At 37.6% G+C, this 18,890-nt stretch overlaps 1 protein-coding gene across 19 annotated transcripts in view; it reads right to left on the reverse strand.

Moving 5' to 3' along the window:
• Nucleotides 1-18,890, reverse strand: part of Nsd1 (nuclear receptor binding SET domain protein 1) — a 138,027-nt gene that overhangs the window by 27,296 nt on the left and 91,841 nt on the right. For all 19 annotated transcript variants that reach the window (XM_087194781.1, XM_087194777.1, XM_087194775.1 and 16 more), the window contains 6 exons: nt 18,711-18,829; nt 17,614-17,757; nt 14,212-14,335; nt 6,636-6,836; nt 5,404-5,583; nt 2,720-2,876 (listed from right to left, as the gene is read on the reverse strand). In XM_087194781.1, coding sequence (XP_087050907.1) covers nt 2,720-2,876; nt 5,404-5,583; nt 6,636-6,836; nt 14,212-14,335; nt 17,614-17,757; nt 18,711-18,829 — 925 coding nt within the window. The remainder of the gene's footprint in view (nt 1-2,719; nt 2,877-5,403; nt 5,584-6,635; nt 6,837-14,211; nt 14,336-17,613; nt 17,758-18,710; nt 18,830-18,890) is intronic.

Raw genomic sequence — 18,890 nt, forward strand, 5'->3', positions numbered from 1 at the left:
GTGCAAGCGCAAGGACCTGAGTTTGATCCCCAGTACCAATAAATAAATATCACATTGTTTCTCTGGTATGAGAAACCAAAAGTGGAAATAAGGTCTGAAATGTATAATAGATATTGGGAAATAGGAAGAAAATGTTCAAATGGGAAGGAGAACAAGGGAGGTGGGAGGGAGAAAGGAAGGGACAAGAAAAAAAGGTGAAAATAGAAGGAAAAAATGGAAACAAAGCTTTTGTACATACAGAGGGGAGGGAAGGTTAATGGGAGGGAGGGATGGGAAAAAAAGAAATGGGAGGTATTGTACATAGGTGCAAATTCCCTATGATGAGTGTTAACATTATGTACATCTAAAATGTACCAATAAATGTTTTGCTATTTTAAAAAAGGGCAAGTGGGGCTGGGGATTTAGCTCAGTGGTTCTGGTGCCTGCCTCGTAAGCACAAGGTCCCAAGTTCGATCCTCAGTAACAAAATAAATAAATAAATAAAAATTTTAAAAAAATTTAAAAAGGGCAAGGGATGTAGCTCAGTGCACAGTCCCTAGGTTCAATCCCCTGTACCATTAAAAAAAAAAAAGTCTGACCACATTAACACCTACCCTACATTCATTTTTTTTTTGGTACGGGGATTGAACTCGGGACCTGGTGTTTGTGAGGCAGGCAGTGGAACCACTGAGCTAAATCCACGGCCCTCCATTTTTTTTACACAAAGAGCACAAATAAGTAGTATGTGCTACAAGTTTGAAAGCAACTGCTCATGCTTACATATACACTCCTTTAGATTACATTATTCTAATTCAAGGAAATCTATTCAAAGGAAATAATTAGATATAAAAATTATAAGGATAAAATTCTAGAAAAATATGAATGTTCAATACGACGGGATTGATAATAGTAGCTATGGTAGACGAGGCAATGAAACACAATTATTAGAAGTACTAACAAACGACATCAAAAATGAAACACATAAATTAGTACAATCACTTTAGGAAGATGAAATAAAGATGGAAACTCCCACCACGCTACTTTACTCCAGAGAATTCTCTGAGAAGCTACACTATGTATCCAAATACTGACAAAATGGACATATACAACAGTGAGCTATGCATGAATTGGAATACTATACTAACTACAGTGAATCTTGGGCATAAATGTAAATTAAAAAAAAACCCACAGGAAAATAAATAAGTCAACAATTCCTCATACCAAGGTTTATAACATAAAAAACAAAACATTTACATGTGCTAAGCTTATAAAGGATGGTAAAGGAATGAAACAGTCAAAATTCAGCATAGCATACATGTCTGCAAATGGAGACAAAATGGAATCAGACAAGGGCAAAAAAGCCTCAAATGTACAACAGTGTCCTCTGATTCACTAACAGGTATATTCACAAATGTTTCTTTTGTTCTTTTCATTGTCAAGAAATATTTTATTGACATATAATAAATATATATAATTATGGCCAACTGTGTTAATTTCATACATGTATGCAATGTGGAACGATCAAATCAAGGTAATTAGCATTTCCATCTCCTTAAATCGTTATTCCTTTGTATTATGTTACGTATCTTCACACTCCTCTCTTTTAGTTCTTCCTTTTTTTTTTTTTTTTTCTTTGGTGCCAGGGATCGAACTTAGGAAGGACCTTGTGCTTGCCAGGCAAATGAGTGCCACTGAGCTACATCACCAGCCTACTATGCCATTTGGTAATACTTTAAAATCATTTGTGTTAAGGGGAAAGGAAAGAAAAAAATATGAGAAAAGAAGGAAAAAACAGAAACAAAGTTTTTTGTAAATAGGGTGGGGTGAAGTGGTGGAAGGGAGGGAAGGGAATGGGGAAAAAACAAGAACCAAGATATACCATGTAAAGGTACAAAGACCCAATGATGAATGTGATAATGTATACCTAAATTGTACCAATAAACTTAATAAAAAATACCATTCATGTTGCATTTTTCTGTGCATTCCAAGCACAATAAAGATAATTAATATTGTTTTAAAAGCAAAAGGAAGATGCAAAACTATCAATTACAGGGACAATTATAAGCACTGCTGTGTACTGACTGATATATCTGCAAGTAAGTATTTTCCTTATTTGTGAGATTATAGGTTTGTTTTTAATAATACATGTATTACTGCTATAGTACATTTACTTATTGCTACGGTATTATAGTACTTGTATTAGTATTTTTTGTTTGTTTGTTCTGAGATAGAGTTTCACTTTGTAGTACAGACAAGTGCTGGAATTACAGGTGTGCACCACCAGGCTTGGCTTAGTACTTGTATTACTGGTTTAACTGCAAATCACACTTTTTCTTTCTTGCAAGGAAAAATTAATTGAGTAGGAATGGGCTATGTCCAATGAGGAAGATCATTTTATTTTTAAAGTTAAGTAATGTGCTTACCATGGTGGTACACACCTGTTATCCCAGCACTCTGGGAGGCTGAAGTAGGAAGATGACAACTTCAAGATCAGACTGGTGAAAAAATAAATTAAAAAAAAAAAAAAAAAAGACTAACCTAGTGAAAACCTGTCTCAAAATTTAAAATAAATATATAAAATAAAAGTGTGGGAGGGTGATGGGGATGTACCTAAGTGTGAAGACTCTGGGTTTAATCCTCAGCATAGGAGCAGGAAAAAAGTTAAGCAATGTATCTGAAAGACTTCAAGAAACAGGATGGTAAAAGATAACCAAGTGCCATTGTCTTCATGTTTACTCACCTGTATCGTCCAACTTTTACCCATACAATCTCCCTGTAGTGTGGCTTTTTGCCTGCCTTACAGTCATTGCAATACCAGTTTCCTTCAGGGATATCAATGTTCAGGCATTCTCGATGAAAAGCAGCAGGACAAGAATCACAGCACAGGAGGCTACCTCCTGTAAGAATCAAAGAACATGATATTCACAAAAAAGACTCTAAGTAAGGACCCAAGTGAAACAGCTTTTGCTCAGCTCCTAACCACACATCAATCTCTCTAACCAAGGGTGCTGTAGTTTAGTAAATCATCCAGAAAGGCTTTCCTATGAGAATTATTTTCTTCCTAGTACTGTTGAATTTCCCTAACTCCGAAATTTGTTAAATTCACAGACAGTAAACAGGAAGTCCTCCTGGCAAAAGTAAACAAAGGCAGGGCCAAGGATTTAGCTCAGTGGTGCTGTGCCTGCCTCGCAAGCAAGCACAAGGTCCTGAGTTGGATTCCAGGTACAAAAAAAGAAAAAAGAAAAGAAAGAAAAGTAAACAAAGGCAATGAAGCAAAAAGCCTATTAAAATTATGTGTGTGTACATATACAAACACATGAACATTAAAATATAAATATAATAAAGGGAATACCTATGACATGCAATGACCATACTATAAAGAACACAAGTTTTACTGACGTCAGACTGAGGCCAGAATTATAGCTCTTCAACTACATGACCATGGGAAATTCACTTTCCTTGCTTAGCTATAAATGCCTCAATGGTATTTCCATTAATGAACAATAACCATAACTGAGAAACAAATAGCCAATCAACTAGTATTGTCTGGCACAATAGTAATATTCCATATTGTTAGTTCCTTCTATTTTTAAGTTACTAACTTTTCAGAACTTTGCAGTCACACATTTTGCTGTGTTGCCAAAGATAAAAAAGAGCCCGGCATGGTGTCGTACGCCTGCAACCCTAGCGCTTCGGAGGCTGAGGCAGGAGGACCACCTTGAGTTTGAGGCCAGCCTGGGGCTACATAGCTCAAGGCAAGCCTGCACTACAAAGTGAGAGTCTGTCTCATAAAAAAAAAAAAAAAAATGTATGTCACATGGTGAGAGACATTTTTCCACGTATCTAATACTCCAAGCAAAGCAGAGTACTTGGCATCTCTGGCCCCTTTTCAGAATGCTACTTATAAATCCATAAACTCTGACTATAACTGATATTTGAAGATTACCTTCAACAACTATAACATCTGTGACTTTCATTGGTGAAAATAAATCATGGCTACTGCTGTTCTGTGGTTTGTTGACTAAATTTCAGTTTAAGTCTCCCCTTTCCATCCAAGTTCTTAGACATCATATTAGTTTTTATAAACAGATAACAGTTACAATTTTCATTTCTAAAAAAACTGTGCTCAAAAGTGGCTTCTAACCCACTTATGATTCTGAAAAGTTTATCCTTGAAGATAATAAAGATATGGTATTGCAGGTAAGGGCAATATCACTCCAACTCCTACATACAACATTCAGAGAATTGAACAGGGCTACAGGCATACTAGGCAAGGCTCTACCTCTGAGCTACATCCCCAGCCCAGCAAGATTCATATTTACTGGCCAGGGTTCAGTTCAGTGGCTCCACCACCTGCCTCGCAAGCACAAGGTCCCTAGTTCGATCCCCAGTACCAAAAAAAAAAAAAAAATTATTTACGGAATACAACATTTGCCATTTTTAACTTTTACCCTGAAGGGTAAAATCTTAAAAAGGTATATACCAGGGCTGGGGATTTAGCTCAGTGATTTCGCCCCCCACTGCGCAAGCACAAGGACCTGAGTTCGATCCCCGGTACCAAAAAAAGGTATATGCCAAGCTCATCTTAATTCTCACTGTGCCTGTTTTACCTCTGAAAATGTTACTAAGGCCAGAGATTTAGTTCAGCAGTACCATGCCTGCCCAGTAAACACAAGGTCCTGAGTTCAATACCCAGTACCAAAAAAAATAAATCTTGCTAAAAATTTATTTGTCAAACTTTCATTCCCATGCTACTTTTTTGTCTCCTCAAATAATCAGGATCATATTCTTAAAATAGAGAAGGTGCCACTCTATCTGTATTGTATACTGGAGCTCATATTCAGAATTAGAACTCATTTGAGAAAAAAAGTCTGCTGCTAAATACATCTTAAACACAAGTACACGTTCTGAAACGCACACTGAAGCACTTTTGTGCACGAATCTCTTAGCACAGGATATTAAAAGTGACAGAGTCACATATATTCAACTGAGACAATGGCAGGCTACTTCTACAGCATTTCTGTGCTGAGTTACCCGCAGGAACAATTTGGTTGATAGTACAGTATAGTTTATCTGATGCTTTCACTGAGCTGTACTCATGAAATACTAGAAATGTTTCATGTACAAAATGGAATTTGATTCAGGCTTTCAAATAGGAAATTTACATGAAAAAATTAGGGACAGAAGAAAAACTGGTGAATAAAGGTCAACCATGATGAAGGGAAAATGGTGGTGAGCCATTCAATTTTGCAGGGAAGGACATAAGTTAGAATATGAGGTAAGAAATCAACAGGATGACTCTGGCAGACAGACAGTAGGTCAGCAGGAAGCTGTCTGGTGGGAATGGAGGAGGAAATGGACAATATTAAAACCAAATATTGATCCCTTTTTACACCACTCATACAGAAAGAAGTCGTGTCTTACCTTCTGAGCACACAAAACACCAGCTGACATTGACATGCTCGTGATTTCGGCAGCCCCGCCTAGGGGTAAAGTGATTAGGACAGATGATACTATTAGATGCAAGGATCTTTGACCCTGCAGCTAGACAAAAGTCATTTGCATGGTATGCCACAGGACAACGGACACAGCGCATCAGACGACCTAAATATATGAGAAGCAAGAAAACCAGGAAAGAGAAAAAAAAAATTAAACATAAGAATCTTTCAAGTCAATTGGTAGCATTTAGAAAATGTAAGAAATAGAAATCAATGGAGTTTTACTTATTTTTCGGTTGGGAGAATCGGTCTCATTAAGTAGTCAAAGCTGACCTCAAACTCTTAATCTTCCTAGCTCAGCCTCCCAAGTGCTTGGATTACATGTGTGTGCCAATACAAGGGTTTTTAAAGCAATGGATCTTAAACATGTAATCTACCATAAAAACTAACATGGGAGTTATGTCTAAGCCTAAAAGGATTCAGATCCCATAATTGTAAATGAGCCAACCTCACCAAGGAAAGGACTATTCAAACTATTGCTTGACTCCTAGGAAACCTGGAATCAGCCTCAAAATAAATGATACAGGTGCAGGGATGTGATACTAACATTTGCGTGGTACTCAGTGATATCCCCCAAACCCCTATCTCCCATTCCCTGTTCTAGGTATTGAATCCAGGGAGCTCTGATCCCCAGCCTTTTGTGAGATGGGTCTTGTCAAGTTGCCTAGGATGGCCTCAACTTGTGATCCTCCTGTCTTGGTCTCCTAAGAGCTAGGCTAATAGATGTGTACAACAAAACTGAATTCTTTCTGAATCTTTATCTTTCAGACAAATGAACCTCTCCACTTCTTCCGTGTTCCCTAATACAATTCAAGAGGTAAAAACCATTATCAAGCTGCTAAATGCAATCAATAGACTAATAACAATACAAGGGGGATTGTTCAACTACAAAGAATGCAACATAACACTTTGTGAAAACAAATCTCACATAAAATCCAAATATTTAAAACTACCATATAATGGCAAGGATCCATGGAACACAAAGTGGTGACTATGGAACTAATCCATTACTCTACTTTATTCTCCCTATGCTGTCACTCTATGTAACTAACAAACTAGATGGCACACATGTTCCAGATTGCATTTGAAAATATCTGCTGCCGATGAGAATGAGATACTATATTTAGACTTAGACTGGTCCACATGAAAACCTCATACCTTTAGATGCTGAAACACTGGCTGGATTAGCAGCATGGCAGGTTATACAGATGTGGAGGGAGCACCGGAAGCCCTTGTTCTGCATGACAGTTGGTGGGTACTTCTGGACACATTCTTCATGGTAAAACTTTCCACACAAGGGTAGAAGGCACCTTTTAACATCTTCCCCACTCTGCTTACATACAAAACAGGTATGGATTCCTGGAGAGGAGTGGGAAGTAGACAGCAATAAATTAACACTAATTCAGGAATCTACCCAAGTGCTTAAACTACTATATGAAAAGATACTGAGGAACTTTATAACAAATTCATCAGGCTGACAACATTTGAATCCAATGGACAACCTCTATGTGGGTGTGTGGGTGTGTGCGTGTGCTACTGGGGACTGAGGCCAGGGAGCACTGAGGGACATTCTCACCCTGTCTCTTTTTACTTTGAGACAAGATCTGGCTAACTTGCCCAAGCTGGGTATGAACTCACAATCTTCCTGCCACAGCCTCCGAAATAGCTGAGATTAGAGGCATGCAACATCACATCCAGCCCAGTGAACAATCTCTGTATCACTATAAGGGGACATACTGATAACATACACTTACTGACATGATACAACAAGACATACATTGTCTGCAAAGCATACTTTTTTTTGGAACTGGGGATCGAACTTAGGATCTTGCGCTTTCGAGGCAAGCACGGTGCCAATGAGCTAAATTCCCAGCTGCAAAGCATTCTTATCAAAAGAAAAAACTGAATGTGAATCTAATCCAGCCTCTAAATTCTATTACAGAACAAGTTTATAGGAAATATGGAAGACTGAGAAATAAGTTAAAGGGAACCAAGGATGTAACCAACCAAATCTAACAACCATTGCTTCAATGAATAAATGCCATAAAAAATAGAATGAGAGACATTACTGTTAAGTGAAAACTTTAAAGACATACAAAACAATATAAGGCAGGGGCCTTTATTAAAAATACAATTTGGAGATAGGCACAGTGACCTGTAATCTCACCCATGAGTTCAAGGCCAACCTTGGCTACACGGTGAATTTAAGGCCAGCCTGAACTGCTTAGGAACACCTTGTCTCCAAATAAGAAAACAAAATTTGTATCTTGGTTAAAAACACTGTAAACACTGGGAGTGATGGTGCACTCCTCAGCATTCTGGGAGGCTGAGGCAGGAGGACCCTAAGTTTGAGACCAGCCTGGGCAACTTAATAAAAATCTGTCTCAACAGAAAACATTAAAACCAGCTGGGGATTTAGCTCAGTGTGAAGGTCCAAGTTCAATCTCCAGTACAGCAAACACAAAAGAACAGACAAACAAGAAAACCCACGAGACAACACTGCAAAAAACATCTTTGAGATAAATGAAAAAAATCTGAAAATTTGCTAGATAGATCACACATAGAAGTTACTACATCCCTTTACCTGTTTTATAAGTTCCATCAGTTAGAAATTCTCTTGGTATATATGAGGAGAAGCTGGGTGTGGTAGTGCATGCCTATATTCCCAGCACTTGGGAGGTTAAGGAAGAAGGATTGTGTAGTAGAGGCTAACTTGAACTAAATAGTGAGATCCTGCCTCAAAAATATCAAAGCCAGGGGGACAAAGGGAGACAGAAGTAGGGAAGGCAGTAGAAGGTGTAGGGGAGGATGCTTAAACATGAGGGAGGGGACACTACTCTTGATGTGTAATTGATGGACTACACTTAGATGCAATGTGAAAGAGCATAGGCTTGAGAGGAAAGCAGATTTGAAAGTATACCCTCCATCACTGGCACAGGCTGTAAACAGGAGCTCATTCAAATCACCCATCTCATCTACACTAAGATAATCAGCTAATAATTTTAGGAATATTTGTAAATGATATATTTGTAAAGAAAGAAATCATTGCCTGACTCTAAAGAACTGGCAGCTATTTTTTTCTTCTTTCTTTTTTTTTTTTTTTTGCAGTGCTGGAGATCAACCCCAGGAATGCTGAGCTACATCCCAACCACCCTTTCTAAATTTTGAGACAGGATTTTGTTAGTTTTCTCAGGCTGATCTCAAACTTACAATACTCTTACTTTAGTCTCCCAAGTAGCTGTGATTAGAGGCAGTGCAAAGGTCCTGGGTTCAAACCCCAGTACTTGAGGAAAAATTATTAGCATTTTTTATATGTCAACAGTGAACTATTCAAAAAAACAGCCAGAGTCAAATACTAGTAATAAATTTAACTAAGAAAATGAAACATCCCTACATGGAAAACTACAAAACACTGATGGAAGAGACTGCAGAGACCACAAATAACTGGGAACACATCCTTTGTTCACAGACTGAAAGAATATTGCTAAAATGTTCATATTTCCCAAGCAATCTATAGATTTCAGTATAATCTCCATTAAAATAGCAATGACATTATTTACAGCTATAGAAAAAAAGCCAGGCATGGTGGTACATGCCTATAATCCCAGCATTTTGAGAATCTGAGGCAGGACTGCTATGAATTTGAGGCCAGCCTGGGCTACACAGTGAGACCCTGGAGGTTGAGGAAGAGGGATCACCATGAGTTCAAAGCCAACCTGGGCTGCACAGTGAGGCCAAGGCAAGCCTGAACTACAGAGCGAGACCCTGTCTCAGAAAAAGTCGAAAACAGATTCTAAAATTTGTATAGAACCACAAAAGATCCCTATTAACCACAGCAATCTTGAACAAAAAGAACAAAGCTAGAGACATCACACTCACTAGAAACTTCAAAATGTATAATAAAGCTATAGTATTCAAAACAGCATGGTACTGGAATAAAAACAAACAGAATAGAAAACCCAGAAATAAACTCACACATTTATAGCCAAATGATCATTAAAGATACAAAGAAGACATATTGGGAAAAGCACAGCTGCTCTGACAAATGGTGCTGGGAAAAACGGATATCCATATGCATAAAAATGGACGCTTATCTCTATCATATACAAAAATATCAACTCAAAATGGATTAAAGACAAATATAAAACATAAAACTATTAAACTGTAGAAGAAAGCAGGAGAAACTACATGACATCAGATTGAGCAAGGACATTTTGGGTGTAATTCCAAACGCACAGGGACAAATGCAAAAACAAATGAGATTACATCAAACTAAAAAGCTTCTGCTCAGCAAATAATTAACAAAAGAAAGACAACTAAATAAGTGAAAGGAAATATTTGCAAACCATATGTATAACAAAAGGCTAATATACAGGGTATGTAAGGAACTCAGACAATAGCAAAAATCCAAAAATATTTTTTAAATGGAAAACAGATACAAAAAGAAATTTCTCAAAAGATGACATACAACTGGTCAGCCAGTATATGAAAACTGTCCAACATCACAAATCAGCAGGGAAATGCAAATCAAAACCATAATGAAACATCACCAGCCTAAACTGATAGCCATACCTGGTCTAAACAGACTAGAAAGTGTGAAAGAATTGTACCAACATTCTCCTGAGAATATAAAATACTGCAACCCTTTAATTTGGCACTTTGTTAGTATGTTAAACTATCACTAACATATATCATTCAGCCATTCCATTCTTCAGATATTTATCCAAATGATAGGAAAATAGTCTATAAAAATCTATACAGAGGGCCGGGGATTTAGCTCAGTGCTTTCACTGCTTGTCTCACAAGCACAAGGTTCCGAGTTTGATCCCTGGTATCAAAAAAAAAAAAAAAAGAAAGAAATCTATACAGAGACTTAAATATTCATGGCAGCTTTGTTTATAAAAGCCAAAACTGGAACCAGGGATTTAGCTCAGTGGTGCCACTGCCTGTCTCGAAAGCAAAAGGTCCTGAGTTCGATCTCTGGTACAAAAAAAAAAAAAAAAAGCCAAAACTGGAAACAAGCCAAGCGTCCAAACATAGATGATCAGATCAATGATCTATTGACAAACACATACTACAAAATACTACAGAGCAACAAAAAGGAGTAAACTATTAATATAAGCAACAACATTTGAGTCTCAAAATAATTACATTGAGTTAGGGTTTCCCAGGCACATGTATATACATACATCCCAACTTATCAAACCATGTGCTTTAAATACATGAATTTATCATATATCAATTATACTGCAATAAAACCTTAATTAGGGATTGAACCCAGGGTTTCATACATTCTAGCCAGACACTCTACCACAGAGCTACTACATCCCTAATTCTTTTATTTAATCTTTTATTTTGAGAGGGGAGCCTTGATAAGTTGCCCATACCGGCCTCAAACTTGCAGTCCTCCTGCTCAGCATCCAGAGTAGCTGGGTTTACAGCTGTGTGTCACAAAGCCTGGCTCAACAAAGGTATTTTTAAGAAAGAGAATGAACTACTGATAAACCCATCAACATGGATAAAGGCATTATAATGCTGAGTCAGATACAAATGACAATGTACTGTTTCATTTCATTTATATGAAATTCAAAAACTAAGTAAGTAGAAGCAAGATATATAGGTACAAATTCCCTATGATGAATGTTATCATTATGTATATCTAAAATGTACCGATAAAATAAAAATAAATAAAATAAAACTAAATAGATGAACCTGTTTTGAGAATATTTCATTATGATACAGTAAGACAAACATATATGAATTATTAACACAAAAGACAAAAAGAAGTTTCTAAGATTAGAATAATGGAAACATCCACGTATCTAATACACGTTTTCTAAATTTCATTTATAGAGCTAGATAGCACTATTTCTCTTTTCTTTGTGCCGGGGATTGAACTCGGGTCCTTGCACTTCTGCAGCAGGTGGTGAAACCACTGAGCTAAATCCCGGGCCCTATAGATAGAACTATTTCTAATGATGATCAAAACAAAAAGCCCAGTGATGCAGAAAGTAAAATAACCCCATAAATATCTTGTCTTCCACTTTTTGCTCCCTCACAGCTGAAAGTGGCTGCAAGAAAATAAAATGACTACCCTGAGTGGCACTTCAGTCTGACACAGCTCCCTATACACAGACATAAGATTATGTGTTTTCCATTGGGGCTACTCTGAAACTACATTCTACCTTCAAGTTAGAAACAAGTGTCTGGGGCAGGGCGTGTAGCTCAGTGGCATCTTGACTGCCTCACAAACGCAAGGTCCCAAGTTTGATCCCCAGTACCGGAGGGAGAGGGGGAAGAAGAACGGGATGATAGAGGGCAGACACACAGGACAGGACCAGAAACAACTACCTTTCCCATCACTCTCACGAAGTGAAGAAAAAACTTCAGCCTCCTCTTGAGCTTTACAATTCCATGACACATTCCCATCTTGGTATTCTTTAATCTCTTCAGGATTATCCTCTCCTGTCTCTCTGACTGTGCTCCACCATTATTTGCTCCCATGGTGCAGAAATTAATTTCTCTACACTAGTTTTTCTCTCTCTCCTCACTCTCATCTACTTTTTTTTTTTTTTTTTTGGGACCAGAGATCGAACTCGGGATCTTGTGCTTGCAAGGCAGGCAGTGGCACCACTGAGCTAAATCCCAGGCCCTTCCCTCATCTACTTTTAATGTACTGAGGACTAAACTCACACTGATCTACATTCACAGTTCTTCTCTTTTTAGTTTGAGACATGGGGCCTATAAATCTCTAAGTTGCCTGGGTTGGGCTTGATCTTGCAATCCCCCTGCCTCAGATTCTGGGCATGCTGAGATTATAGGTATACACTACCACCATGCCCAACTATGTCTACCCTATGTAGCTTTTTACCCCCACCCGACAAACACTCAAGATGGTCCTACAGCCGGGTATGGTAGCACATGCCTATAACTCCAGCACCTGGAAGGCTGAGGCAGAAGGATTGCCTTGAGTTTGAGGCAAGCCTGGGATACATAGTGAGTTCAAGGCCAGACTGGACTACAGAGACCCTGTCTCAAAAAAACAAAAAATAGGGCCGGAGATTTAGCTCAGTGGTTCTGGCGCCTGCCTCATCGCAAGCACAAGGTCCCGAGTTTGATCCCTGGTACCAAAAACAAAAACAAAAAATAGGGCAGGGAATGTAGCTCAGTGGCACAGTGCCTGCCTGGCAAGCACAAGGTCCTGAGTTCAATATCTGGTACCAAAACAACAATAAAACAATCTTCCCACAAAAAGATAGCCCTATGTCTTCTCTTCAGCTACTGCCTTCCTTTCCACTGAAATCAAAATTCTTTTTTTTGGTACTGGGGATTGAACTCAGGACCTTGTGCTTCTGAGGCAGGCGCAGTGCCACTGAGCTAAATCCCCAGGTGTGAAGTCAAAATTCTTGAAGAAGCTGATATTATTTAAGAATATTACAGATTGGAATGAAATAAACTATTTTAACGTGTGGAAAAAAAAATTTTTTCAAGAAACAATATAAGTTGCTGTCCTTTTACCCTTTAAACCTGGCTTAGTATAGAGACTCTGGCAAAAAGCTAAGCATTTGCTCATTGCTAAATACAAAAGCTTCTTTTCACTCCATAACCTTCCTGGTGTGTGTCCTATCTGGCCCTGCTGATGACACCTAACTCACATGATACTTCTTATATACTAACTCACACTCCAATAGCTCCTTCTAAGTGAATATCCCCAGATAAGTATTATTGACTCTCTTCACTCTACAGATGCTTTTTCATTGGGCATCATCGATATTTAGGGTTTCAATAACTTATGTGCATAAGACCTATACTTTCAGCCTTGATTTCTTCACTGCTTAAATGCTATAATATCTGCACATCATGCTGAATAAAGAACACTTTCTTTAGCACAGTTTATAAAGTGCTTTACAGGTTGACCTCAAATAACCATTTCCACTTTCTGGCCCAATCTTTGTAAGATACCTTTGCCAAACAATGCAGAAAGGAAAAGTACACCAATCTTTTTTTTGGTACCGGGGATTGAACTTGGGTCCTTGCGCCTGCGAGGCAAGTGGCAGAACCACCGAGCTAAATCCCCGGCTCTACCCATCTTGAATGTATAGTTCATGAAGTTAACATACTCATATAATCAACACCGAGATTAAGAAATAAAAACATTACTAGTAACCCAGAAGCCCTCCTTTTTACTACTTATGCTTGGGAACTAAATTATCTTACCCTTCTATATACACTGGCATACACTCCCTACTCATCAATTATTTCATACACTTTCAATACTAGACCTTGTGCCTTTGCTCTCCCCACACCTTGTAACATACATTAGCTCATCTTTCCTCATACTGTACTTTTTTTCTCTTTAGACAAAGTCTAGGTGCGAGGATGTAGCTCAGTGGCACCATGCCTGCCTAGCAAGTATACGGTCCTGAGTTCGATCTCCGGTACAGAGAGGGAAAGGAAAAAAAAAAAAAAAAAAAAAAGACAGTCTAGCTATACATATCGCAGGGTGGACTCAAACATGTAATCCTCTTGCTTCTCACACTGTACTTTAACGTGGTATATCCAAAATAATGGTCTTTGTGCTATATATAAACCTGTTTATTATTCACCTAATGTGTTTTTCTGAGGGTAAGAAGTCCAGCATGGCCACAGAATAATGTCTCCCATACACTTTTTTCCCTGCAGCAATTGAAACTCAAAATTTCTTTGGAAGAAGACCCTTCAGTATCTATTTTACCTGTGCGACATTCATTGCAGATAAATTTTCCTCTTGGCATCTCAGTTAACCCAAGGCACTCCAGGTGGAAAGCCCCACAGCACTGAGCCTCGCATAACAGCAGCTCACCTACTTTCTCACAGTTCTGTTAAAAGAAAGAAAACAGATTTGTCTATGGAAAAAAAAAAAGATTTCAGAAAATCCCATATGGAAAGCCCTCATGAGGGTAAAGGTTAAGGCTTTATAAAACCCATAAAATCTTATTATTCATTGAAATATTTAAAAATTACTTCTTATGTGCCAGGCACCACAAGATCCCTGGCTGTTACAGTGCTTATAGTCTAGGGACAGAAGGTACAAGCAAACAAACAGGAAAGGTATCAAATAATGATTATATTAGGTACAGAATTCAAAAAGGTACTTTGACTACGGTGATTGGGGATACTGTTTCAGATTGGGCTATGAAGAACAAGACAGGCATGTGATAAAATGAATGATGAACCAGGAAGGCAGAAAGTACAAAGGTCCATGGCATATTTGAGAACAAGGAAAGTGACTGTCACTAAAGTAAATAAAAGTTATAAACGGTAGAAAACAAGAGGTAATGGGGCCTGTAGTTTTAGATTTTATTCTAACTGCAAAGGTACAGTACAGGAGAGCTTTACCAAGGAAAGCTGAAATAAAGTTTTCATCTGTCTAGATCCTTCTGGCTGCTACATGGAAAAACAAATTCAAGAATAAAAAAGCAAGAGCATTGATACAAACCAAAAGGCTACATTGTAATGGTTCAAGCAAGCAATACTGACCAGCAGAACTTGAGTTATCACAGTTCCAAAAGAAATACTGAGTGCCTGAGGACCATAGATAGCCCAGAACCACCTCAAAGAAATCAATTTGTAAAGTGATCGCACCTAACATAAGTTATCATTCGAGACAAGGTATTAGAAAACAAGGGTCTAAAATATGTATAAATATATTGTAAGGTTTATGGAAATTCTGTCAATTCCCAACATTAGTTATTTTTTATTACTCCAAAATCCTGATTTGTATCTCTATACCACAAAAATGCTAAAACTGAAAAAAGGTGCCTTACATATCAACCAGGACCTTTCATGGATACCAAAGTCTGTGGATGCTCATGACCTTTGCATAAAATGGCATAGCATTTGCAACTAACCTATGCACATCCTCTTATAAACTTTAACAATGTTTTTTTTTTTTTTGGTACCGGGGATCAAACTCGGGACCTTGTGCTTGCTAGGCAGGCGGCGGAACCACTGAGCTAAATCCCCGGCCCTCTTATAAACTTTAAATCATCTCTAGGTTACTTATTGTATCTCACACAATATAAATAATTTGTTGTTATATTGTTTAGGGAATAATGACAAGAAAAAGTCTGTTCATGTTCAATACAGACCCAATCATCATAGGTCAAACTATTTAGCACATGTTGAAAACATGTAACTTTTTAAAAATCTGAATATTTTTCATCTACAATTCATTGAATCTATAGATGCAGAATCTATGAATACCTGAGTAAGAAGGCTGATTATACTTACTGCATAAGACAAGAAAAGGAAAAGAGAGTGTGCAAGTTCCACTATAATTAAGAAATCAAAGAAACAGAATAGGTCTTAATCACTTAAAGACATCAATGTTTAAACAAATGAGTAGAAAAATTTCAGGAAGAAAGGCAGCCCTGAATTGAGACGGATCTCAGGGCTTCAACCTGGTAGTCCAAGGTATTCTCAAATGTTTGACTCTCTCATTACCTAGTACTGATATATAAAAATTGAAAAGCATCATGTTATATATTCTGCTTTGTATGTTAAGAGTGCCAATGACATCAGTTTTCATATATAGTAACTAAATTTACCTTTTTGGCTTTAATAGAAAAATATTAGTGTACCAATTGAAGAAAGACTGCAGATGAACTAAATGTTACAGACTTAACACTTTAGTTGGGATCACCATGTCATTTATCTTTAAACAGGGACAGTTTAGAGTGAAGGGGTTCTACTAATAGATTATACCAGGAAAGCATATACACACACTCAACCAGACAAGCCAGGACCAGGATCACTCTACCTTTAATTTAAAAATAATAGCAATAGGGCCAGGAATTTAGCTCAGTGGTGCTGCACCTGCCTCACAAGCACAAGGTCGAGTTTTGATACCCAGTGCCAAATAAAATAAAAATAAAAATAAAATGAAAACAACAACAACAACAACAACAATAATAAAGGGGCTTTATACTGACTTATCTTGCTCAATAACTGGCATAACTTTTTGAGGACTGACATTGTTTAGGCACTGGTCCAATTATCAGACATTCTGCATGTAATAGAGAAAATGAATAGGCAAAGAAACTGGAGTAAAATCATAACAACATACTGGCCCTGGATCACAATAACATACTGGATCACAATAACATACTGGGCCTAGGTTTTAATTTTTAAAAATTAATATCAAATTACTATGTGAATTTTAATAATTTACATAGCTAAATTAAGACCATAAAACAACACAAAGTACCCACTTAATTGACAACTCCCATAGTTAAATAAAGGCTCTTAGTACAGTAGAATCATATTCTTTACAAAATGGAAATACAGCACAATGTTTAAGACTTTAAATCCACTCCACCTATATATGAACCCAGGCTTCTGTCTATTATATGCAAGCTACTTAACCTTTCTGTATTTCAAATTCTTCCATTTTAAAATGGAAATAAAACAGATCTCTACTTTAGGAGACTATTATGATGACTGAACTGATGAATTATTTATAAAGTGCTTAGAATAAAACACAGGCCGAGGATTTAGCTCAGTGGTGCCGCCACCTGAGGTTGAATCCCAGTACCAAAAAAAAAAATTTATTAAATGGAAAAATGTAGGTGATAAGTCTTTTAAAGTCACCACTTCAAGGCAAAAGGCATACAAACAAACCACCATCAACAACAACAAAAACTCAAAGCTAATATAACCCTTATATCTTTAGAAACCTCACAATTCTCCCATTGAGACAGGTACAGGCCAAGAAAATTAGGTCTCACTAAATAAAAACATATGCACATCTCTCAACTCAGAACTGCTGCAGGGTATACATGCATGGGCTACAAAGGGCAAATTATTCATCAACACTAAATTATTTCTCTTTCTCTTTTTTGCAAAAGAAAAGAGTTAAAATCTTAAAGTGACTCCATTGGAATTACCCAAAAGTAATTTTTTTCTAATCACTCTGATGTCAATAATAAACAGGGCTGGCCGGGGATTTAGCTCACTGATTTTGCCACCTGCCTCGCAAGCGCAAGGTCCTGAGCTTGATCCTCGGTACCAAAAAAATTTTTTTAAATAAAGTAAACAGAGCTTCTATTAAAAGATAAGCATTCAATGAAGACATGAATGGGCAAACATCTTGTACCTGACAAACATTCTCCTTGAGTGCAGCTCCTCCACCTCGTTCACCCTGCATTTTTTTAGACGAGGACATCCCAGGATCGTGTTCTATAACCTCCTCAATATTCTCCTTGGGGCTTGCAGCTGTCCTGCGAGTCATCAGTTCTCCCTTGCAGAGAAAAAAATAATGTCCCCCATCTGCATTATTGATGTCTCCATCTGACCCCCTCCCTCTGGGCTGCTATTTGTCTAGCCATTAAGCACTTACAGATGTTCAGCCAATCACGCGGGCGGACTGCATGCAATGTTAGTTCTAACCCTGCTGTGATTGGGCGGGTAGTGGGCGCCTCATGCCCTGCCACTAACTGCTCTGAGGCTGTTCCACTGGAACTTTTTGAGTTGTTCCACTTAAAGGTTTCACTAAGGAAGAGAAAACATTCTTAAGTTTATTTGATTATTTATATGTCCTTCCAAGATCAGTGTCTCCTAAATAATGCCTCCATTGGGCATTCTATTTCAACTGTCCTGGAAAGAAACACTCAGCATCATAATGTGTGATGCTGTTCTGACTGGTTATAATTCTCTTTTTTCCTAATTCTATTTAACCTGAGTTAGAAAGTGAGAAATGGTATGAATGACTGCACTGATGTGCTGCATGAAAATGGTTTTTAGTCTTTCTTAAAAGATGACACTTATAAATTTTGTCTTAAAATTAACCAACTGATCAAAAAATAAGAAAATTAATCTCCTCCTAATTGGAGCAGTATTAACTTTTAAAGGGCATTATCTAAGTTCAGGCATTCTCTAAATTCATTCAGATCATATGGTTACTTAATACTGTGCTCTTTGGTTTAAAAACAAGTTTACTAATAAACAGTTATACATTTCACCTGACACTTAAGAGCACAGAACGTGATCTTTTAAAAAGACCATACCCACAGCTGCCACATGTGACTTATTTGAGTAGGATCAGGATCTCCTTCTACTTCAAGATTCTTTATAACTATCAAGCCATTTCAATAGAATACTATTCATAAGTAAATGCAAGGGAGAGGGATATGGCCTCTACTATGAAAAGTAGCTTGTGTTTGAAAGTTCAAAAGATCAGGAACTGAGTAATACCTCTGAGCCTTGAATCTCTTTGGATGAATCATCATTTTTCACTCTTTTACACTGCACCTTGGCAGTAATATGTCTCTGTCGCTTTCGCTTTCTTGGCTTGTCAAAAATCTTGGTTGTACCTATGACAGGAAAACAAGTGTTACCTAATGACTAGTCACACACACATCCAAGAACGCCTAT

The sequence above is a fragment of the Heterocephalus glaber genome, unplaced genomic scaffold (assembly GCF_053883595.1).
Source record: "Heterocephalus glaber isolate CG9 unplaced genomic scaffold, H.glaber_assembly_v1.0 deba00001606, whole genome shotgun sequence".
Classification (NCBI taxonomy): Eukaryota; Metazoa; Chordata; class Mammalia; order Rodentia; family Bathyergidae; genus Heterocephalus; species Heterocephalus glaber.